Source organism: Cannabis sativa, chromosome 3, assembly GCF_029168945.1.
Source record: "Cannabis sativa cultivar Pink pepper isolate KNU-18-1 chromosome 3, ASM2916894v1, whole genome shotgun sequence".
In the NCBI taxonomy this organism is placed as follows: Eukaryota; Viridiplantae; Streptophyta; class Magnoliopsida; order Rosales; family Cannabaceae; genus Cannabis; species Cannabis sativa.
The window spans coordinates 50,143,177-50,168,246 of NC_083603.1; the positions used below are offsets into that span (position 1 = coordinate 50,143,177).

General features: G+C 37.9%; 2 protein-coding genes across 2 annotated transcripts; one reads left to right on the plus strand and one right to left on the minus strand.

Annotated features, from left to right (window-relative positions):
- The first annotated feature begins 19,050 nt into the window (after positions 1 to 19,050).
- Positions 19,051 to 19,871, plus strand: LOC133036144 (uncharacterized). Its single transcript, XM_061112639.1, has 3 exons — positions 19,051 to 19,097; positions 19,188 to 19,235; positions 19,320 to 19,871. The coding sequence occupies exons 1-3, from the start codon at positions 19,095 to 19,097 to the stop codon at positions 19,869 to 19,871; spliced, it is 603 nt and encodes a 200-aa protein (XP_060968622.1). The 5' UTR covers positions 19,051 to 19,094.
- Positions 19,872 to 22,725: 2,854 nt separating this feature from the next.
- LOC133036145 (uncharacterized) lies at positions 22,726 to 23,656 on the minus strand. The gene is made up of 3 exons (XM_061112640.1): positions 23,466 to 23,656; positions 23,243 to 23,369; positions 22,726 to 23,097 (listed from the first exon to the last, which is right to left on the minus strand). Exons 1-3 carry the CDS (start codon positions 23,654 to 23,656, stop codon positions 22,726 to 22,728), a joined length of 690 nt encoding a protein of 229 aa, XP_060968623.1.
- Between the last annotated feature and the right edge of the window lie 1,414 nt (positions 23,657 to 25,070).

The following is a 25,070-nucleotide window of genomic DNA, read 5'->3' on the forward strand; positions in this document are numbered from 1 at the left end:
GTTTTAATTAAATATAGAATTATAACCAACTAGATTTTTTCTGAAGCTTAATTTAAATTATTTCATTAAATATTCCTATTTAAGTTGAAAATTAGTTATTTCTAACTAATCAACTTAAATCTGAATATCTTTTGAATTTTAAATTTCAAAATTAAGTTGAGGAATTTTAGGAATTGGTTATTAAGATTCTTTAGATATTTTTCAAGTTTATATTTTTTCAAATATAAACTTAAAATGGAATATTTTCAAATTAAGTGGTTACAACTTAATTTTCATATTTAATTAAATCTAATTTGAAAGATATTTAAGTTGATTTTTTTTAGATTTTTCTAAACAACTTAAACAAGATATTTTCAAATTTGTTCCATTTTTTTTGAATTTATTTTTCGAATTTATATAATAATTGAAATTTAATTAAAGTTGGATATTTTTTATATAATTTTTTTTAAAACCAATTTTAATTTGTAATTTTTCATTATTAAAATATGGAACAGATGATTAAATAATATAAATATTTTTTTTAAATAATGAGCTTTAATCAAAAGATATTCGATCTCCATTGTTGGTCTTACAATAGTTAAATTTTTTCAATATAACCTCGAAACGCTAGACTTCGTCCCCCTTATGGATGGTTATTTGTTGAAAACTTTTAACACCGTAAGATCTCATTTGATAAGTGTTTTGTGAGTTTTCGTCTCTATTAGACTCTCCCCTACGGTGACTACTTAGAGATAAACTCATAAAACATGAAACAATGGTGGAAGCTCATAAAATGAGAATAACATTGACTCTCGCCTACCAGGACAACGTTGGATTCTCATTTTGATCGAATAAAAGGTTGCTAAAATGGTTTTATTTTAGATGAGCTGACTACTCTATTCAAATAATGTTATCTTTGACTCTCGCCTACTGGGACACTGTATTTCATTATGTTGGAAACCTTGGAAAATAAACTATGTTAGATTTAGTATTTTTATAACATATGTGATTATTTGTTATTTTCTGAACTTGTGTATGAATTTATTGAACCAAAACTTACTTCTGTTTTATTGATATGTTGTAGTGCAAATAACCCTCATCCCAATCCACTCCTAGTTAATATCTTAGCAAATGAACTTGAAGATATAAACTCCTGGTCAGAGTAATACTTCACATGTGCTCATGATGAACATGAAATTTCAGAAAGCAGATAAGCTGGGAATTGTTCACTCTGAAGAGAAAATAGTTCATAACTCCATAAATCCTACTGATTCAAGCTCAGTTGAGAAGATAAGAGAAAGTGATTCCACTTCCTCAAGTTATACTTCACAACAAAATGAACCAGCAAGAACAACAATTCACAAACGAATAAGCAGTGATACTTTAGTCTTCGAATCATGTGTTTTAGAGAATGATAAATCCATTTGGATTCTTGATTCTGGGTCTACAAACCATGTAAGTTGTCCATTGCAATTGCTTGAGAAATGGAATTATTTGAAATCCGGAGAGTTGAAACTTAAGGTTGGTAATGGTGAAATGGTTTCTGTTAGAGCTAGAGGAAAAGCCAAACTCAAGTTTCAAAACAGAATTTTGGAATTAGACAATGTCTTATACATTCCAAATTTCAGTAGAAACTTGATTTCTGTTTCATGCTTACAATTGCAACAATACAAATTAGATTTTTTGAGTTCTGGTTCTACCATTTATCGAAATGACATTCATATTTGTGTTGCATCCATGGAATAGGGGCTTTATGTTCTTAGACCAAAAACACCATTTGCCCTACATAACGAATTTTTTAAAGTAGCTAAACCTAGAAACTACAAAAAGCAAAAGATCGATGATGATAATGAAACATATCTATGGCATTTACGTTTAGGTCACATAGGCTATGACAGACTAAATAGGCTAACCAAAGACGGTCCATTAAAAAATGTCGTCTTAGGTGAATTACCTGTTTGCGAGTCTTGCCTAGAAGGAAAGATGACCAAAAGTTCTTTCTTTACAAAGGGAGAGCATGCCAAACAACCCCTAGGGTTAGTGCATTCAGATGTTTGCGGACCTTTGAATGTAAAAGCCCGAGGTGGTTATGAGTACTTTGTCACTTTCATTGACGATTACTCTAGATATGGACATATTTACCTTATGCATAAGAAATCTGAAATGTTTGAAAAGTTTCAGGAATTTCAAGCATTGGCTCAAAACCAATTAGGTAAAACGTTAAAGATCTTGCGAACTGATAGGGGTGGAGAATATATGGATATGCAGTTCAAAGATCATTTGATCGAACTTGGCATTGAATCCTAATTAACTGCCCCTAGCACTCCACAACAAAATGGAGTTGCAGAAAGAAGGAATCGCACACTTTTGGAAATGGTTAGGTCCATGCTTAGTTATTCAACTCTACCTACGTCCTTCTGGGGATATGCAATTTAGATGGAAACTGACATTTTAAATATTGTTCCATCTAAATCAGTCCCTAAGACACCTTTAGAACTATGGAATGGTCGTACACCTAGTTTACGCCATTATAGAATCTGGGGGTGCCCTGCTCATGTCTTAAGAAAGAAAGATGGCAAACTTGAAAAGCGAACTGAGGTTTGTATGTTTGTCAAAAATTCTAAAGAGACTAGGGGTGGACTATTTTATAGTCGCAAGGATGATAAAGTGTTTGTTTCCACAAACGCCAGTTTCCTTGAAGATGACTATATTAAGAATTTCAAACCACAAAGTAAAGTAGTATTGGAGGAAATTGCTTGCAGATATAACTCCTTCCAATGTTCCGTCCTCTTCCACTCAAGAAGAGGATAATCCCACTCCCTCAGTCGAACCAACTGAGAAAACTACTACCAAAGTTCCTTTTCAGAAGATCACTGCTCCTCGTCGTAGTGGGAGGGTTTCAACAAAACCAGCTCGTTATGGCTTGGATGGTGAAATCAATATGGTCGTTGGTGACGGTATTGATGACGACCCATTAACCTATAAACAGGCAATGGCAAGTTCGCAATGGAAACGATGGTCAGCCGGCATGGATTCACAGGTGGATTCCATGAAAAAGAACAAAGTCTGGGAATATGTAGACGCACCCGATGACTATCGTCCAATCGGATGTAAGTGGGTTTACAAGAAGAAAAGAAGCGCTGGAGGCGAAGTCGAAACTTTTAAAGCTAGACTGGTAGCCAAGGGTTATACCCAAAGAGAAGGTCTGGACTATGAGGAAACTTTTAGTCCTGTCGCCATGCTCAAATCCATCCGAATTCTTCTCTCCATAGCTGCCGCTTTCGATTATGAAATCTGGCAAATGGATGTCAAGAGAGCCTTCCTTAATGGGGTACTTGAAGAAACCATCTATATGGAGCAACCAGAAGGCTATGTTCTTCCAGGGCAGGAAAAGAAAGTTTGCAAATTAAATAAGTCTATCTATGGACTTAAGCAAGCTTCTTGCTCATGGAACAAAAGGTTTGATAAAATCATCAAGACCTACGGCTTTCTTCAGAATGAAGATGAACCTTGTGTTTACCAACTCAAGGAAGACCAAGTAGTAGTATTCCTGGTCCTTTATGTTGACGACATTTTGATTATTGGAAACAATATCAAGAAAATGACTAACATCAAGGAATGGCTTGACACTCAATTCGATATGAAAGATTTGGGTGAGGCAGCCTATGTTCTTGGTATTCAGATTATCAGAAACCGGAAGAACAGATCTCTTGCTCTCTCTCAAACAACTTACATTGACAAAGTTTTAGAGAGATTCTCCATGAACAACACCAATGGGGCGAATATGCCTTCTAGATATGGTATTCGTCTATCTAAGGAACAGTCTCCTACTGATCCTCAAGAGATAGAGGACATGGCGAAAATTCCTTATGCTTCTGCAGTTGGAAGTCTAATGTATGCAATGTTATGCACTAGACCTGACATCTGCTATGCAGTTGGAATCGTGAGCAGGTATCAATCAAATCCAGGTCAGGAACATTGGAATGCAGTTAAGTATATTCTGAAATACTTAAAGAGTACAAGAAATCTTGTGTTAGTCTACAAGGGTGGTGCTTTAAATCCCATAGGCTATACCGATTCAGATTTCCAGGCATGTCTTGAAGACAGGAAATCTACATCTGGGATAGTGTTTACTCTTGGGGGTGGAGCAGTGGTTTGGAGAAGTGCTAAACAAACCGCGATTTCAGACTCTACGATGGAAGCAGAATACATAGCAGCACCATAAGCTGCTAAAGAGCTTGTCTGGCTGAGAAAGTTCTTCACCAGTATCGGTGTCGTGCCTAGAATGGAGAAGCCTCTGGTCCTACTTTGTGATAATAATGGAGCAATAGCCAATAGTAAGGAACCTCGAAGTCACAAGAGAAGCAAACATATAGAAAGGAAGTATCACATCATTAGAGAATATGTGGCAAGAGGGGATGTACTGGTTGAGAAAGTGGACACAGAAGACAACTTAGCTGATGCATTCACCAAAGTCTTGGCAGTGACTGCATTTGAAAAGCACCGTCAGAATTTAGGATTAATTGATATGTACTGATTAGTTTTATATTAGTGCAAGTGGGAGTTTGTTGGGTTTTATGCCCTAAATAAAACTCCATTTCAATGTAATCCATTTTATTCAATATCAATAAAGAAACAGAAGTATTTTTCATTCATTTGTATGTTTTGGTTCATCTTATAAATTACTTGTCTATTTGATTTATAAATTCATCCAAACCCTTTTCACATACTTGATCCTGTTTATTGCGTTGTCAACACAGTGGAAAGTAAACATGACTATGTAAATAAAGATTCCTAGATTTATCAAAACACAGGGTTTTACTGATATGATAATCTACAACAGAGTTTACTTGCATTTGGAAAATTGCTATGTTCTTTCCAGAGCATTGGTTAAAGTAAAGCTTGGGTTGGGTGCATGGAGTATGCATCGGTAGGGACCGATATTGAACTTTGACATAGATTTATTAAACTTACCGTAATATCTATTCAAGTCAATATCGCCTAGTTGATCCTAGATCAAATGATCTTAATCCTGATATGATTAGGTTCAATCTCAAGAGTGTTATTCGGGTTCTTTGATTTGTTAGTTAAGCCTACTTTTGGATCAGGGTGATACGTACATTTTGGGAACACGGTAGTGCAATTGAGTGGGAGCGCTAATATAAATATGGAATCTATAGCATCTATCTGGCAAATAGAAAGTAAAGGATGATTTCCTTCGAGCTTGACCAAACGAAAATAAATGGTGGAGTACTCATTTCACTTAGCTGAAATATCATTTATACGGGGTTAAATGTTTTTAAGGATAAAATACATTGTAGGGTGTCACGGTAATCTAATTCCTTTATAGTGTAGATCATCTATACATAGAATCATTGATCAAATTAGGATTGTAACAATGGATAACTAATGACGTGTCTATATGGTGGAACATATAGAGCGTTCTATATACTAAGAGTGTAATTCTAAGTTCTATGCGTGGATTCAACGAAGAATTAACAAGTCAGTGAATTTAGGATGTAAATTCTTGATCTGCTTATTGGAAGCTCGGATATATAGACCCATGGTCCCCCCATTAGTTGAGACAATATTACTTGTAAGACTCATTTAATTGGTTTTGATTAATCAATTATAATTCTCAAATTAGACTATGTCTATTTGTGAATTTTTCACTAAGCAAGGGTGAAATTGTAAAGAAAGAGTTTTTAGGGCATATTTGTTAATTAAGATACTTTGTATGGTCCAATTAATAAATATGATAAATGACAATATTATTTAATAATTATTTATAGTTATTAAATAGTTAGAATTGGCATTTAAATGGTTGAATTTGAAAATTGGCATTTTTGAGAAAATGAGATGCAGAAATGATAAAACAGCAAAATTGCAAAAGTGAGGCCCAAATCCACTAGCCATGGCCGGCCACCTTAGTAGGATTTATCATTTAATATTTTTATTATTTTAATGCCAAATAATTCAAACCTAACCCTATGTGGCATGCTATAAATAGATAGTGATGGCTTCATGAAAAAGTGACCTTCACATCTTGTTTCCTTCAGAGAAAAACCTGAGCCTTTCACTCTTACCTAGCCGCCACCTTCCTCTCTTTCTTCTTCATTGTAAATTTCGAACCTCTTAGTGATAGAGTAGTGCCCACACACAGCAAGTAGTACCTCAATCATAGTGAGGAAGATCGTGAAAAAAGACATTCAACAAGAAGGACATTCGGGCTCAGATCTTGATAATAATCTGCGACAGAAAGGATACAAAGGTTAGAGATCTGAGTGGAAGGAGACATAATATTCTGCTGCACCCAATGTAAGGTTTCTCATACTTTATATGTGTTTAATTTATAATCGTTTTAGAAGTTCATATTTAGGTTGTTAATCAACATACTTTTAAGTAGATCTAAGATCCTGGTAAAATAATTTCCAACAGCATCATGTTCAAAGGCCTGCGTGCGTGCGCTTCAGACAGGGAATTTTTCCCCTGTCACGCGTGCGGAACCCGACTTGTTCGAGTGCCTGGTGCACTCGATGCACCAACTCAACCCGAAACTTCCAAAATTCATAACTTTTTCAATTTTTATCGGAATTGAGTTCCGTAAAAACCAAAATTGCTTAATTTTTCACAAGAAATCCAAATAAAAAAATTTCTGAAATAAAATAAAAATATTTTCATGGAAAAATTTCGTAATTCACATACATTCATCACAAAAGCACATAAACCATCATGAAACCATCCAAATCAACACAAACATCGTTTTAATTCATATTACATGAAAGTAAATCATTACTATGGCTCTGATACTAGTTGTTGGAATTATTTTACCAGGACCTAGATTTACTAACAAGTATTGTAACACCCTAACTAACTTAGGCGTATTACGTGATTTTTAAACGTACTGTGCAGCTCGTTGCTAATCAACGAGGTTTATGGAAAAACGTGATTAATTAAAATTTTGCTTTTTGATTAAACTTGTAAACCATATTACAAAAGCCTCGGGATCCCGATTATAAAAATATTTACAAAAAGTTTAACTGTTTAACTGATACATCAAAACAAAAGTCGTCTAACGACCAGTTACAAAAACTCAGCCTTGCTGTCCCGAGGATCGTACGCTCCAGGCCTAACCGCCCCGACATGTACAATCTCATAAGCTCGCTCACGGTCCATCAGCTATAGCCTTGCCTTTACCTACACATGAACATAAACTGTGAGTCGACAGACTCAGTAAGAAAAGCATAATAATATCATACATAATACTAACTGCCGTGTCCAACACGATACTGAGTCCCGCTACTGCCATGTCCAACATGGTACTGAGCCACTACTGCCATGTCCAACATGGTACTGAGTTTTGAACGTTCACAGGGACGGTACTATTGACAAGTATCCTCCTGATCGGTCGAACCGGTCATACTCCGCCGTGGTCATACTCCAGCTCGTACCGACGGGATAGGTCAATAGCACCGAACCACCAACAAAATGTCACTGATCGGTCAAACCGGTCATACTCCGCCATTCTTGGTCATACTCCAGCCTGTACCGACGTGACAGGGTTGGATGGTTCGAAGCCTATATACATAACTAATGTAAACTAGCAGGCTTCCTACATGCACGCTAAACATGTAATCTACATATGCATACTGTTATACTAATCTTACCTGGATTCCGATTTCAGGTGTGCCGGTCAACCTGACTGGAACTGAAGCTGAGCGGCGGACATCGGCTCCTAAACCATAAAAATCACAACGCTATAAGTGACACGCTAAATCACTTCCCGGGGACTAAAACTTGGAACTAAAAGTTTCCCTATCGATAAAAAGCATGGCAATACCCCTAAAACAATAAAAACGAGGAAAACTAGGGTTCTGAAAAATCCCCCAACCTAGACCAGGTTGCCCAACCGGAATTCGGTTCGGGAAATTCGGGACCCCATCCGAATTCGGATGCACAACCGAATTCCGGTTCCTCGCGAAAGCAAGCTCAAATATTCATAACTCGACCAATTCAACCCCAAATTGGTTCAAACTTTCCAGACCTGTTCTATACCTTCCCTAGTACATTTCTAAGGCCTCAAACTAACCCAGAAACCACAGAATCAAAAATCACCATTGGAGCTCAAGCTTTGAGTTCTAAACTCAAACTTGAGCAAATCCACCTAACAAGCAATCAAACCAACTTAATTCTACATAATCAAGCTCAAAATAACCTCTGGAAACTCAAGCAAACATCCTCAACATCACAGCAACAAAATAGAACCTTTTCTCTCAAAAATCACATATTTGCATAGGAAATTCAAAGCTTAAACAACACCACTAGCATGCATTAAAACCTATATAATCCATCCATTTAAAACCTAATTAAGCTACTGGAAACAACAATTAAACACAGCAACATACAGCTTTACAAACTAACATGCAACCTACCATTTTCACCTCAAAAACATCAAGAACAAAAAGAAGGGTTGAGAACCACTTACTAGCAACTATGGATCATAAAATCAACACAAAAAGGACTTGAATCACCAAGGAAAACTCCTCCTCCTTGCTGCTCAAAGAGGGCCGAAAAGAGAGAGGCTTGAGAGAGAGTGTTTGAAAGTTGTAAATTTTTCTAAGTGTTATGTTTTGTAAAAATAAAGAAATAAGTATAAATCCACTTATCAACTTACATTTCAGCCAACAACTAAATAAAATAACATTTATTTTTCATTTCATAAAGTCACATAAGACAAAACACTAATGGGGCAAAAAGACCATTTTGCCCCTCCACCATAAAATCATGAAAATCATACTAAAGGGGTATTTTTGGGAAATTCTAAATTCCCGGCCATTCCCGACATTCCCAATGTCTAAAACCCGTCCCCAAATTACTAACATACTAAGTTGTGATTTCTACTGAGCCAAACGCCGAGTTCCAAAATACCGGACACCGGAAATGCAAAATATAAAAAAAACTACTGATGACATAATCATGCATTTCTGAATTCCATAAATAACAGTAATAAATTATTTAAATAGCTATAAATAATTTCATAATTAAACATAAACAACTACTAATTTCCAAATTAACTAAGCGGGCTTTACAACTATTCCCTCCTTAAAAGGATTTCGTCCCCGAAATCTAACCTGAATAACTCTGGATATTGAGCCCTCATATCTGACTCTAGCTCCCAGGTGGCTTCCTCCACCTTGCTGTTTCTCCAGAGAACCTTGACCAATGCTATGGTCTTATTCCGAAGGACTTTATCCTTTCTATCCAGGATCTGCACTGGCTGTTCCTCATAAGTCATATCTGGTTGAAGTTGAAGACTCTCATAACTGAGTATATGAGAGGGGTCTGAAACGTATTTTCTCAACATTGAGACATGGAATACGTTGTGCACTGCTGACAAGGCTGGAGGCAATGCTAACCGATATGCCACTTGACCTATCTTCTCGAGAATCTCGAAAGGTCCAGTAAATCTAGGGCATAACTTGCCTCTTTTCCCGAAACGTTTAATCCCCTTCATCGGAGATACTCGTAAAAACACATGTTCCCCTACTTGGAACTCAACATCTCTGCGTTTCGGATCTGCGTAACTCTTCTGTCTGCTCTGTGAGGCAAGCATTCTAGCTTTTATCTTTTCTATTGCCTCATTGGTCCGCTGAACTGACTCTGGACCTAGGTATTTCCTCTCCCCTGTCTCATCCCAGTGGATAGGGGATCTGCATTTCCTACCGTACAACAGTTCATAGGGAGCCATCCCTATCGTACTCTGATAACTGTTGTTGTACGAGAATTCTATCAATGGTAGATACTTACTCCATGAGCCTTCAAAGTCCATAACACAGGCTCTCAACATATCCTCCAATATCTGAATTGTCCTTTCGGACTGACCATCTGTCTGAGGATGGAATGCTGTACTGAATTTTAGCTTCGTACCCATTGCCCGTTGCAAACTTTGCCAAAATTTGGAGGTGAATTTCGGATCCCTGTCCGAAACTATAGACTTCGGTACCCCGTGAAGTCTCACTATCTCTCTGACGTACAGTTCTGCCAACTGATCCACTGTGAACGTTGTTCTAACCGGCAGAAAATGAGCAGATTTCGTAAATCGGTCCACCACTACCCAGATGGAATCATACAAACCCGTGGTCCTAGGTAACCCGACCACAAAATCCATCGTAATATCTTCCCATTTCCATTCTGGTAGGGTTAGAGGCTGCAACAACCCTGCTGGTCTCTGATGTTCAGCCTTAATCTGCTGACAAGTGAGGCATCTCGATACGAATTCTACTAAATTCTTCTTCATACCGCTCCACCAGAAGTACGGTTTCAAATCTCGGTACATCTTGGTGGTGCCGGGATGCAGAGAATATGGGGTAGAATGAGCCTCCTCAAAAATCTCATTTCTCAGTTCCACACTGTTCGGAACACAAACCCTGGCTTTATACAAAAGCATCCCACTATCTGACACTGAAAAGTCCTTGGCTTGACCAGCCAATACCTCATCTCGGATTTTTACTAACTCCGGATCTGTCATCTGAGCGACTTTTATTCTTTCTAATAGATCAGATTGCAACGTCAAGTTGTGAAGCTGACCTACCACAAACTCAATGCTGGATCTAACCATATCCTCAGCTAGCTGGGGTGAGATCTGAACCATGCTAGCTACTTCCCCGGGACCCTTTCTGCTCAGGGCATCGGCCACTACATTGGCTTTTCCGGGATGATAGAGGATCTCGCAATCGTAATCCTTCACTAATTCCAACCAACGCCTTTGTCTCATGTTCAAATCTTTCTGAGTAAAGAAATACTTGAGACTCTTATGGTCGGTATAGATCTCACACTTCTCTCCATACAGGTAATGTCGCCAAATCTTCAGTGCAAAAACCACTGCGGCTAATTCTAAATCATGAGTCGGGTATCGTTGTTCATAATCCTTTAACTGACGGGAGGCATAAGCGATAACCCGGTCGGCTTGCATCAATACACACCCCAAACCCTGTTTGGATGCGTCACAGTAGACTACGAACTTCTCCTCGTCCGAAGGCAAAGCTAGTACCGGAGCAGTAATCAACCTCTGTTTCAGCTCCTGAAAACTAGCTTCGCATTTATCTGACCAGATAAATCGCTGATTCTTCTTTGTAAGCTCGGTTAGGGGCATTGAAATTTTGGAGAACCCCTCCACGAACCTACGGTAGTACCCAGCTAATCCCAAGAAGCTTCGATCTCCGTCACCGTTCTTCGGTCTCGGCCAATCCCTGACGGATTCAATCTTCCCGGGATCCACCTTGATCCCATCTTTACTCACAATGTGCCCTAGGAAGGACACCTGAGACAACCAGAACTCACATTTCTTGAACTTGGCGTAGAGCTTATGTTCTCGAAGTCGTTGCAGTACCATCTGAAGATGTAACTCATGCTCCTCTTCTGATTGAGAGTACACGAGGATGTCGTCGATAAACACAATCACACAGATATCGAGGAAATCCTTGAATACTCTATTCATCGTGTCCATGAATCTTTGCAGGAGCATTGGTTAGTCCGAATGACATAACCAGGAACTCGTAATGTCCATACCTAGTGCGGAAAGCCGTCTTTGGAATGTCCTCCTCTCGGATCCTCAACTGATGATAACCCGAACGGAGATCAATCTTAGAAAAGACCGTCTTCCCCTGAAGCTGATCGAACAAGTCATCGATCCTAGGTAATGGATATTTATTCTTCACCGTCAGCTTGTTCAATTCCCTGTAGTCGATGCACATCCTCATAGATCCATCCTTCTTCTTGACGAACAAAACCGGGGCTCCCCAGGGTGACACACTGGGCCGAATGAACCCTATGTCAAGCAACCCTTGGAGCTGAATCTTTAATTCCTTAAGTTCAGCTGGAGCCATTCTATATGGGGCTTTGGAAACCGGATCCACCCCTGGTGCCAAGTCAATCACAAAATCAATCTCCCGCTGAGGTGGTAACCCTGGAAGTTCTTCGGGAAATACGTCTAAAAATTCCCGAACCACTCTGATGTCCTCTGGCCGAATGGTGTCTGGCCGAGTGGTGTCCACTACCACGGCCAGAAACCCTAAGCACCCGCCGTGCAACAATTCTCTCGCTGACATAGCCGAGATCACCGGGATCCGAGATCCCTGAACTGAACCCACAAATACAAACGGTTCTTCACTTTCCGGTTGGAAGACCACCATCTTCCTCTTACAATCAATGCTCGCCGAATATTTAGATAGGAAATCCATTCCTAAAATAATATCAAATTCGACTAAGCTCATCTCTATCAGATCAGCGCTTAACTCTCTACCATCTATCCTGATCGGCATAGACCTAATCCACCTATTGGAGATAACCCATTCTCCGCCAGGTAACAGGGTTCCAAACCCTAATTCATATCTATCAAAGGGTCTACCCAACTTACTAAAGACTATGGCCGCCACATAAGAACGTGTAGCCCCAGAATCAAACAGCACTGAATATAGCGAGTTGTTAATAGAAAGCTGACCTGTGACTACTGATGGGCTGGCATCTGCATCAGCCTGCGTGATAGCGAACACCCTGGCTGGAGTGGGTATCGCTGGAGCTCGCGGTGCCTCAGGTCGGAGCTGGGGACATTCCCTCTTGAAGTGTCCGGCATGCCGCAATGAAAGCATCCCCGACCTTTGCACTCACCCCGATGGTGCCTCTTGCGGCTAGGGCACTCGGGATAGGAGAATCGGGTCTCGCACCACCAGACGACTCCCTCTATTCTGGTTCCCCCGGAACCTCTTGTTCTGACTCGAGCCACCGGAAGCAGTGGGTGCCCTCTTCCTCTGATCAATGGCCGAACCACTACTCCCCCTGCTATAACCTGATGCAGGAGGGGTAGGAGCCCCGCCACCAACCGGAGTACTGGCTGATTCTGACATACACCCCACTGCGCCCTCAGCTCGCAGTGCCTTCTCCACCATCTGAGCATAGGTGGTGCTGTCGTCTGTGGTGATCATCAGGTCATGCCTGATCTTGGGATTCAACCCGTCCAGATACTTCTCCTTCTTGCTGAAGTCGGTCGGCACAATTCCCGAGGCTAACCTCGCCAACCGATCAAACTGAGTAGTATACTCAGTGACGCTCATGTTCTCCTGCTGGGTCAGGTGAACGAACTCTTTCCTCTTGGCACTTCTGACCGCCTCATTGTAATACTTCGCGTTGAAGAGTTCCTGGAACCTTTCCCAGGTCATGGTGGTGACGTCATGGATCTGAGACACCATGTCCCACCATACCAACGCGTCCTCCTGGAACTGAAACGTGGCGCACACCACTCTGTCGTTACCGGTGACACCCATGAAATTCAGTATCTTGGTGATCACCGTCAGCCATTGCTCGGCTTTCATTACGTCCGGACCTCCCAGGAATACCGGAGGTGCTTGCTTCCGGAACCGCTCATATAATGGTTCCAATCTATGGGCCGCCACCACTATCTCGGCACAGGCGGCGGGGGCGGTGTGCCACCGGAACTATGGGCACCGGAACCGGCAGGAGCACCCCGCCGTCTCAACCTCTCGAATCTCGAGGTCTTGTTCTTCGATCCGGCTTGCATCTGCGCAAACCGTAACTCCCAGGTCGGGGCTCCCTGATCGGCTGGGGGAGCCTGGGCAGCCTGTGGCGGGTTCTCATCACCCCGGCCACGAGCCCTGCCTCGGGGACCTCTACCACGGCCCCTAGCAGGTGGGGGAAACTGAGCTCCCTGTCCTTGGTTCGACCCTACGGAGTTGCCCTGACTCCTGGTAGTCCGCCTGGCGTCCATCTAGTTAGAACCGCCTGCGAAACCAAGAGTTGGCATATCAGGTCGTATTCAAGGAGAGCTTACTAATGCCGCTTAATTTGGAAATTAAAAACGAAACATGCGCCTATTCTACTATCAGGCTACTAACATGCTTCCTAACAGGCTTTTCTTTTTCATAACTGAATAAAATAAACTACTAAAGCAATAAAGGCTTACTGAACCGTGAACCGAGCTAACTGCTGATGATGATTGTACATGTCGTGACGATCTTCGGAAGACAACACAGCGGCTACGATACCAAATTGTAACACCCTAACTAACTTAGGCGTATTACGTGATTTTTAAACGTACTGTGCAGCTCGTTGCTAATCAACGAGGTTTATGGAAAAACGTGATTAATTAAAATTTTGCTTTTTGATTAAACTTGTAAACCATATTACAAAAGACTCGGGATCCCGATTATAAAAATATTTACAAAAAGTTTAACTGTTTAACTGATACATCAAAACAAAAGTCGTCTAACGACCAGTTACAAAAACTCAGCCTTGCTGTCCCGAGGATCGTACGCTCCAGGCCTAACCGCCCCGACATGTACAATCTCATAAGCTCGCTCACGGTCCATCAGCTATAGCCTTGCCTTTACCTACACATGAACATAAACTGTGAGTCGACAGACTCAGTAAGAAAAGCATAATAATATCATACATAATACTAACTGCCGTGTCCAACACGATACTGAGTCCCGCTACTGCCATGTCCAACATGGTACTGAGCCACTACTGCCATGTCCAACATGGTACTGAGTTTTGAACGTTCACAGGGACGGTACTATTGACAAGTATCCTCCTGATCGGTCGAACCGGTCATACTCCGCCGTCGGTCATACTCCACTGTACCGACGGGATAGGTCAATAAGACCGAACCACCAACCAAATGTCACTGATCGGTCAAACCGGTCATACTCCGCCGTCGGTCATACTCCAGCCTGTACCGACGTGACAGGGTTGGATGGTTCGAAGCCTATATACATAACTAATGTAAACTAGCAGGCTTCCTACATGCACGCTAAACATGTAATCTACATATGCATATTGTTATACTAATCTTACCTGGATTCCGATTTCAGGTGTGCTTGGCCAACCCGACCGGAACCGAAGCCGAGCGGCGGACATCGGCTCTTAAACCATAAAAATCACAACGCTATAAGTGACACGCTAAATCACTTCCCGGGGACTAAAACTTGGAACTAAAAGTTTCCCTATCGATAAAAAGCATGGCAATACCCCTAAAACCATAAAAACGAGGAAAACTAGGGTTCTGAAAAATCCCCCAACCGGTAGACCGGTTGCCCAACCGGAATTCCGGTTCTGGGAAATTCAGGACCCCCATCCGGAATTCTGGATGCACAACCGGAATTCCGGTTCCTCGCATGCAGCAACCTCAAATATTCATAACTCGACCAATTCAACCCCAAATTGGTTCAAACTTTCCAGACCTGTTCTATACCTTCCCTAGTACATTTCTAAGGCCTCAAACTAACCCAGAAACCACAGAATCAAAAATCACCATTGGAGCTCAAGCTTTGAGTTCTAAACTCAAACTTGAGCAAATCCACCTAACAAGCAATCAAACCAACTTAATTCTACATAATCAAGCTCAAAATAACCTCTGGAAACTCAAGCAAACATCCTCAACATCACAGCAACAAAATAGAACCTTTTCTCTCAAAAATCACATATTTGCATAGGAAATTCAAAGCTTAAACAACACCACTAGCATGCATTAAAACCTATATAATCCATCCATTTAAAACCTAATTAAGCTACTGGAAACAACAATTAAACACAGCAACATACAGCTTTACAAACTAACATGCAACCTACCATTTTCACCTCAAAAACATCAAGAACAAAAAGAAGGGTTGAGAACCACTTACTAGCAACTATGGATCATAAAATCAACACAAAAAGGACTTGAATCACCAAGGAAAACTCCTCCTCCTTGCTGCTCAAAGAGGGCCGAAAAGAGAGAGGCTTGAGAGAGAGTGTTTGAAAGTTGTAAATTTTTCTAAGTGTTATGTTTTGTAAAAATAAAGAAATAAGTATAAATCCACTTATCAACTTATATTTCAGCCAACAATTAAATAAAATAACATTTATTTTTCATTTCATAAAGTCACATAAGACAAAACACTAATGGGGCAAAAAGACCATTTTGCCCCTCCACCATAAAATCATGAAAATCATACTAAAGGGGTATTTTTGGGAAATTCTAAATTCCCGACCATTCCCGACATTCCCAATGTCTAAAAGCCGTCCTCAAATTACTAACATACTAAGTTGTGATTTCTACTGAGCCAAACGCCGAGTTCCAAAATACCGGACACCGGAAATGCAAAATATAAAAAAAACTACTGATGACATAATCATGCATTTCTGAATTCCATAAATAACAGTAATAAATTATTTAAATAGCTATAAATAATTTCATAATTAAACATAAACAACTGCTAATTTCCAAATTAACTAAGCGGGCTTTACAAGTATGTTTCCTTAACATCCTAATATGAATTTTTAAAACAACGAAATAAACACATATAAAGTTTAAGAAACCTTACATTGGGTGCAGCGGAATATAATGACTCCTTCCGTTCAGATCTCTAGCCCTTGATTTCTTTCTATAGCAGAGCATTATCAAGATCTGAACCGGGATCTCTTTCTCTCCTTCTTGTTGATTGGATTCTTCATAGTCTTACATACTATGATTGAGATACCACTTGATATGTGTGGGCACTCACTCTATCACTCAAGGTTTGAAATTATGAAGAAGAAGGAAGAGAGAAGTGGTTTCAGCCTAATAGAAAGAAGGCTCGAGAAAATTTTTCTGAAAGTGAAATTTCATCCATCATCAATCTTTAAGTGTGAGCCATCACTATCTGTTTATAGGTAACCACCTAGGTTTAGGTTAGAATTTATTAGGCATTAAAATAATAAAAATATTAAGTGGGAAAACCTTTCCTTAGTGGCCGCCCATAGGAATTATTGGGCCCCACTTGGAATTTTCCATTTTATCACAATTTTCCTTATTTTTCTAAAAATACCATTTTTCCAATTTTAACCATTTAAATGCCAAAACTAATTATTTAATAACTAAAATTAATTATTAAATAATATTGTCATTTAACATATTTATTAACTAGTAAACAGGTCGCGCTTCGCATGGCTATTTATATAAATTTTAAATTATATGTGTGAATATTAATTGAACAATAAAATTATATATTAATTTAAAATAAATAAATAAATTTATTTATATTTACTTAATTTGTTAATATTATTAATATTGATATTTTATTTGATATTAAATATTTTTTTGAAAATATTGATAATAAAAAAATACAAAAATACAATGATTTTGAAAGATTTTAAAGTGTCACATTTAAAAAAAGAAGTTATCACACATTGTTTTAATCTTTTTAGTCTATTTTCTCGATTAATTTTTTAGCTTAAAATATTTACATATTATAATATTTTTTATGGATCGTATCTCATATTTTGTGTATTTATTATAAATTATTTTTTTTAAAAAAAGGAAGATTTTATTTATATTTTTCACTCTATATTGTAAAAATATATGTAATTTAAATTTAAATTCTGATTTGATTTATTATATTTTTTATTTAAATCATAATATATAACTTAAAATAATTGATTTTTTTTAAAAAAAAAAATAATGAATGAATATTCAATCTTCAAGGGAGGTACATGTCTCTTCATTTTAGTTAATTTTGAAATCTCAAAAGTGAGATTGAGAGTAAAAATTATATTTTAAAATTATTATTTTATATTAAAAAATAAGGTAATATGGTTATATTGTTTAGGTTTAAGATATTTTTATTAATTAATTGGTTATTTAATATAAATATTATATATATTCATGGTTATATTGTTTAAATTTAAGATATTTTTTTGTTGATATTGGGTTAATTAACATAAATATTTGATCACATGTATATAGTTTTTTTTTTTAAAAAAAAAAAAATATGGTAGAATTTTTTTGTTGGGTGTGAAGCTTTGTATTCATATTCATAACTTTAATTAGTTATATGTAAGACAAAAAATAGATTTAAAAAAAAAAAAAAACCATACGTGTATATTAATGCTTTTTTTTTTAATGTAAATTTTTTTAATGTTTTGTTTTATATATTAATAATAAAAATTTAGAAAAAATAATTAAAAAAATTAGAAAAATAATTTTAGTAAGTTCTATTTTTCTATACCAAATATTTGATCAATCTTATAATTATAAAAATAATATTTAGTTAATAACATTATAAAGTGTATATAAAACAATAATAAAATTCTATAATAACAGTAGAATATATATTTTCAGTTTAAATTTTAAATCATTATAAATTAGTTGTAGTCATAAACTCGGGAAAAAAACAGGAATATTCTAAAAAGGGAAAAATATTACAACAATACTGTGGGCCGGCCCAATGAACATTTGTACAGCCCAAAAGGAAAATATTACAAAAATACCACTTGCCCTTACCTTCAGCCGCACGTCACAAACGGAGAGAATGAATGAAGCTCCATCGATGCAGTCGGCCACGCAACCATAATGAAACCAGATCGAACGTAAAACAGCTGTAAATCCCGTCGAATTTCAATAGGAAACGATCAAATCCAACGATCTAAACATAAATTTTTTTAAAAAAATAGCAGGACAACCGTGGAGAAACTGAAATTCAACATTTGATTTCGGTTTTTATAGTGCAATATCACTCAAACGATCGTCGAAAATTCAGATTGAAGCAATGTAAATCTGTATTGAACAGATCTGGAGCTCCCCCTCAAATCCAAAAAAAAGGTATGAACTGAATTTTTTTTTCAACAATGATACACAACATTTTTAGTTGCATTCTGGTTGATTCAATGGTGTGCAACAGGCAATTCATATGGTAAAACCAATGAACAAGAACTGATTCTGATTAAGGAACCAAGGGATACTAATAACTTTTTTTAATTTTTTTTGCGTTGGCTTACAGTTGCATTATCGTTTGAAAAAGGTTTAGAAATCATGAAGAAGTGTTATATGACAAGTACCAAGAGCTAGCATATATACAAGGTAAGATGTATGTTAATGGTAGCAAATTAGTTTTATAATAGTTGTAAATCGATCTGATTCGAATAAACATGATGAAAAATGACAATGAGTAAGAACTATGTAATTTTGGGAATATAATTGTGGTTTTTCAGTTGGTTTACAGTTGCATAATCATTTAATAATAGTTTCATTACGTTTTTTGCAGGAATTTATTGTGGAAAAGATAGAGGACAGAACAGTTTGAGAAATGGTTAGTTTCCCAAAATTTAAATGAAGTTTCTTAATAGTTTTATTCTCGTTTCTTTGTAGTTTATTAACAACCAAAAAATGGCAAAATCAGGAATCAGGACAGGAAATACAATGCTTGAACAAAGGAACAGAGATAGAAGTAAGTTTGTACTCTATTTCATAACATAATAAAACCAGTTTTAAAATTCGTTGCCTCGGACTAATAACCATTGCAAAAACACAGGAAAGGAAAGACATTCCATTCCTAGTCTTCTACAATGGAAAATTCGATGATCGAATGAATTATGAAAATTATGAAGCCAGTGGACACTACATTTCTGCCAATTGTAACTATGAAGATTTGCAACAGAAACTCAAAGATGCCCTGGAATGCAACCAAGAAAACACTGTTTTGCAACTGAAATATCAAGTGAAGGAAGGATACCAACCATTGAGGATAAAGGATGATCAAAGCCTGCATTTCTACATACAACTCAAACTGAAAGACCCCGACTTCACAACATACCCAATGTGTGTGAATGTCATCAACAACCCAACAACAACCATCGATGCAACATTCTTTGGAAATGACAATTCATTAATTACACATAGAAGCGCCTTCCAACCAATCGAATACAATGCAGCAACAACAGAAGACTCAACAAATCAACAACATATAATTGAAGCAAGAGTACTGGAATTTGGGGAAGAAAGTTTTGACTTCATGGACTATGCAAAACTTGTGGCAGAGGAAATGGTTGAGCAACTGGAAAACAACAGAAAAAAGGAACCGTAAATCACAGATTATGACGAACTACTAATCACGGATCCGCATCATCCGTAAATAGAAGAAGCACAAATATACAAAGACAAAGAAACAACTGCAGAGTGTGCTTGGTTTACGTGCAATTAGGAACAACTTCCAATTCAGAGTTAAAAAATCATGTGCAAGAACATACAAGATTTGTTGTTTGGATCCAAAATGCAAGTGGGCACTAACAGCATCCAGAAACGGGCCAACAAAGTCATTCATCATTCGAAAGTACGACGTAGGTGATACACACTTGTGATCTAAACATCGCATTTGCCGACAAGAGACAAGCTACAACGAAATTGATTGGAAACTACATCAAGCCACGGTTCACCAACATAAAAACAACTCAAACGCCACAAGACATCAGAGAGAAATGAAACACAAGTATGGGGTCAGAATGAACTACATGAAAGCATGGAGAAGCAAAGAGCACGCGCAAGAAGAATTACGAGGAAAAGCCAACGAATCATACGGAGTTCTTTGCCTGCTTTTTGCACATGTTGCAAAAAACTAATCCCGGAACAATAGTGCACATGGAAACAGAGGATGACAACAGCTTCAAGTACTTGTTTGTCGCCTTTGGATGCATCAATAAAAGGATGGAAGAAATGCAAACCTATAATAGTTGTTGACGGAACTTTCCTTAAATCAACATATGGAGGTACACTCGCTCTCTCGCTTGTACACAGGATGCAAATGGGCACATTTTTCCACTAGCTTTTTCTGTTGTGGATTCAGAAAACAACAACTCATGGCAATGGTTTTTCACAAAAGTGAGAGAAACATATGGGATTAGAGAGGAACAGTGCTTGATCTCAGATAGACATGAGAGCATAAGTAAGGCAGCTTGTCAAGTATTTCCGTAAATCACACATTGCTATTGTGTATACTACCGTTAAGCAACCTAAAAGCAACCTTCAAGAAGAATGCAAGCAAAAGCCGGATAAACCATTCTTCGCCGCAAGCCGCAGCATACACGAGAGAGGAAATTTGAATACCATATGAGCGAGTTGGACGGCTTGGACATCCGTGTAAGACCATATTTACAACAAGTTGGATACCACAAATGGTCAAGATACCACTTTGCAAAAACAACGGGTATTCAACTATGACTTCAAACATTGCCGAATCTCTAAATGCGGACAAACTTGGCGACTAGAGAGCTACCAATCACAACACTGATGGAGTCATTGAGAGCATTGGTTCAACAATGGACATACACAAACAGGAAAAAAGCACATAAAACAACAACATTTTTAACACCTACAGCAGAAAAGAAATTAGTCGACAACTTTGTGGAATCATTGACAGAAAATGTAATGACATGTTTAATATTTTAGTTGCATTATAGTTTATTTATAGTTTGTTTTTCGTTGTTATACATATTAATAGTTTTACACTTAATACGCAGGTAAAACCAATAAACGAGACCATGTTCGAAGTCATTGAACTAACCAGATCATGGGTCATCAACCTGAAGGAGAAAACATGCAGTTGCAACAGATTCCAACTTGATGAGTTACCGTGTGCTCATGCGCTTGCTGTTATAAAAGAGATGAACTTGAATGTTTACAACTACTGTTCGGGTTATTACACCACGCGAACATGGCTTGAAACATACATCGGCTCAACATATCCGGTACACAATCACACAACTTGGGATGTGCCACAAAACATAAACGATATCATTGTTCTGCCACCAAACCAAAAAATAAGATCTGGAAGACCAAGGAAACGAAGGTTTTTATCTGAATGGGATACAAAAAAACATAACAGGTGCGGCAAATGTGGACAACACGGACACAATCGAAAGACATGCAACAATCAAGCAATAAAATAGATACATATGAAATATTTGAAATGTTTAATTTTGTGTGCAAATTCAAATAGGTTGATCTGTGATGTTCTAAATACATGGGATTTCATTTTTATGAAATTTGAAACAGTTTTTTAATAGTTTCAAAATCGTTTTGTTACAGTTGCGACCCTTTGTAAAATATTAAGTGGCGGAATGACTTCTTCTTCACAGTTTTAAAGGCAGTCAGTCAATAATTGATAAAATATAACTTGAATAAGGGAAAAGGATTAATGGAATACGAAGAATAAATATACATTCATAGCACTATTTAGGAAAAATGAAAACATAGTTTGTATTTAGTTGTTTAATAGTTTCTCTATAGTTGTGCGACCGTATATAAGAACTTAAACAATTAAAAAAAACAAACAACTTTGGGAAATACAAACCTATACAATAAAGATATTATAAGGAGTGAATGTCAAATATCCTAAAAGTTTTAAACCAGCTACATAGTATAAAAATCAAATATAATACCTACATTGAAACAACAACACTAAAACTTGTCAAGTAAATAGATTCAACAAATAACAGAATAGAGCCACCAAATTAAAAGATCCTATTTCTTCAATTTAGATGCCTTAGAAGACTTGGTTTGCTTCTCATCCTCGCTGTCAATACTTTCGTCAATTTTCCTTTGACCGTACGAGTAGAAAAGTGAAGCAAGTCGGGTTCGATAAACTTCGATGTCAAAGTCTGCAGGGACATCCTTTCCGTGTATAAAGAATTCAGCAAAGGCAGCAACATATGCTCCACAATCACTGTTAAAGAACATAGAGAAAAAATAAACAGTTTAGAAACTAAAAAACAACATAAAAGAAACTTAAAAGAAACACTCACTTCTTCTGCTGAGACGCAAGACCACTAAGCTCCACGATTCTGAATGGAGCTGTAGGTCGAAACCGAGGCGAGGAGCTTGTGCTCTATTTTTCCGTAACCCAAGTAAATCGAAAAACAAAGGCAACAACACGGAATAAGCCTTCATCGCATTCCTACCGCGGCATTCATCTTCGCGGTTCTCAAAGAATTGTACAGAAACAACGTCCCTTCGTTCACGTCAAGACGCCCAAAAACCCAATGACTTTCCCTTCTTAAATTGATGATGAAAAGCACGTGATCGGCTTCATACCAAGGCTTGGAACAGGGAATGTGCATACCTCGGATGTAATGCGCAATTGGGTGGGCAGCGTGAATGTGTGACATCTTAGTCTTCATTGACTTGGCCTTGTTAAATTTGTGGTACAATGCTTGGATGGAATCATCAAAAAGACAATCAGTAGTTGCGAAATTCAACGTCACAGCGGAAGAATACTTACCTTTTTTCCGAAGGTAATAGAATATGGTGTTCATATGCTGAGAAAAAAAAAACAACACAGAAACACAAATGAAAAGGTTTAACAACTGTAAAAAAACTGAAATGTAGTATCAAAACTAAAAAACATTTATAAAGCAACTAAAAACAAACTACCATAAGTACAATATAAATTGGAAACTTTACCGAGTCGTTCATAAACATGTCGCATGTGGCCAAATGGTAAAACCAAGTTTTATCCTCAACATAATCAACACCTAGCCTAAAACCCGGGGTAAATTTCTTTGCGCCGTCTTCATAACAATTATAATGCCTACAACAACAAAAAAACAGCAAAAAAATAGCATTAAAACAGGAATAAAACTGAAAAAAAAAATAATACAAAAACAGATTTAATAAAAACAGTGACCTAGGATGTTTAAGCAATCCTTCACCAATCCAAGAGTCAAATTTTGCCTCAATCTCGGTAGATACGGGATCAGCAAAAGCATCATTAAGAGCATAAAGGCCCTTCACATAAGTCACCATTTTGAAATCCCTATCATCCCCAAATGATTGAGAACCACGAGGACATAAGCTCCATTGGAGTGCTCCCGACATCGCGGACCCGAAATCAACAAATGGAGATTTCAAGGCGGAGCACGCTTCCTCTTATCCAACGAGAGGTGTATCGAGAGACGGTATCCTCGGTTTCTTCATCGGCATGAAGGGCATCCGACTTTTCACCAACAACATACGGATTGGGTGCGGGGACCTAAAAAATAAAGAATGCATTAAAACAGTTGCAAAACATACTAGAAACTAATGAGCAACCAAAAAGAAACCTAGTTTTTTTGAAAACAATTAAAAGTAAACTTACATTGATTTTAGCAACAGCCTCCAAGCCAGCCAACACAACTTGATCATCATCTATTACAAGCTGGCTCAACCCATCAAAGAAATCGTCCCCCTTCAATCGAGACTCATCGCCCTTCGGCTTCTCAACATCCTTAACATTTTTATCACTCCCTCCAACATCCTCAGAAGGATTCACATCGGCGAAGGAACGGCGGTAATGCCTTGTCAGCATCATCAGCATCCCCACCAACTTTAACCAACTCACCACCATCGTCGAAGTCGGAATCAATATTTTCTGGATCAGGCAATTGCTTCTCATCATCCTCGGCATCATCATCATCATCATCATCATCATCAGCATCATCATCAGAATCTTGAGTTACTAATTCATCCGATGACTTTCCCTGTAACAACCAACATAAATGAAACTTAAATAAAACAGTAAAGAAACTATACAAAAAAAATATAAAAAAACCTAAACAATAAAATAAGAATAAATACCTCGTCAGAAGGACGACGATGAATGGCATTAACTTTCTCTTGGATATCCTTAATTACAGTCATTACGGATTTGAAATTAAAATCAACAAAACACCTCAATGAAATGAAGTCCTCGGCCAATGAAGATTGATTCGAAATGAGCATCTCCACTTAGATTTCATCCAATCAATATCCGCCGAATCGACTTCTTTGAAGATGACCCACCCTCGAAGGATTGCTTCGCTACACCACGTTCATCAATAGATTGATCGATAAATAGACCGTCAAGTTGAAGCCGCCGCCTCTCTTCATCGCAGGACGCATGTTTTTTATCTTCAACCGAACAAAGATAATCAAACATAATATGAAAAAAAATTAAAACAATTGGAAAAACCAAAAAACAACAACATAAATAAAACCGAAAAGAAACAGAAAAAAACAGTAAAGAAACTGTAAAGTACCTTCTCCAAAGGTAAATCAAAAATCTTGCCCTTCAAGTCTCGAAGGGTTGGATTTTTGGTGACGATGGTGTTGCTCCGTTCGAATCCCGGGAATAGAAGATGAAACTCTCTTACGTAAAGAGTTCACCATTGCGGGACGGCATTCATAAAACCAAACAAAGTGAAAACCCAAGGACATCCCAATGCCCTATACCACCCATCATATTGGCCTCCCTTCTCTCGCCTTTCTATTTTTC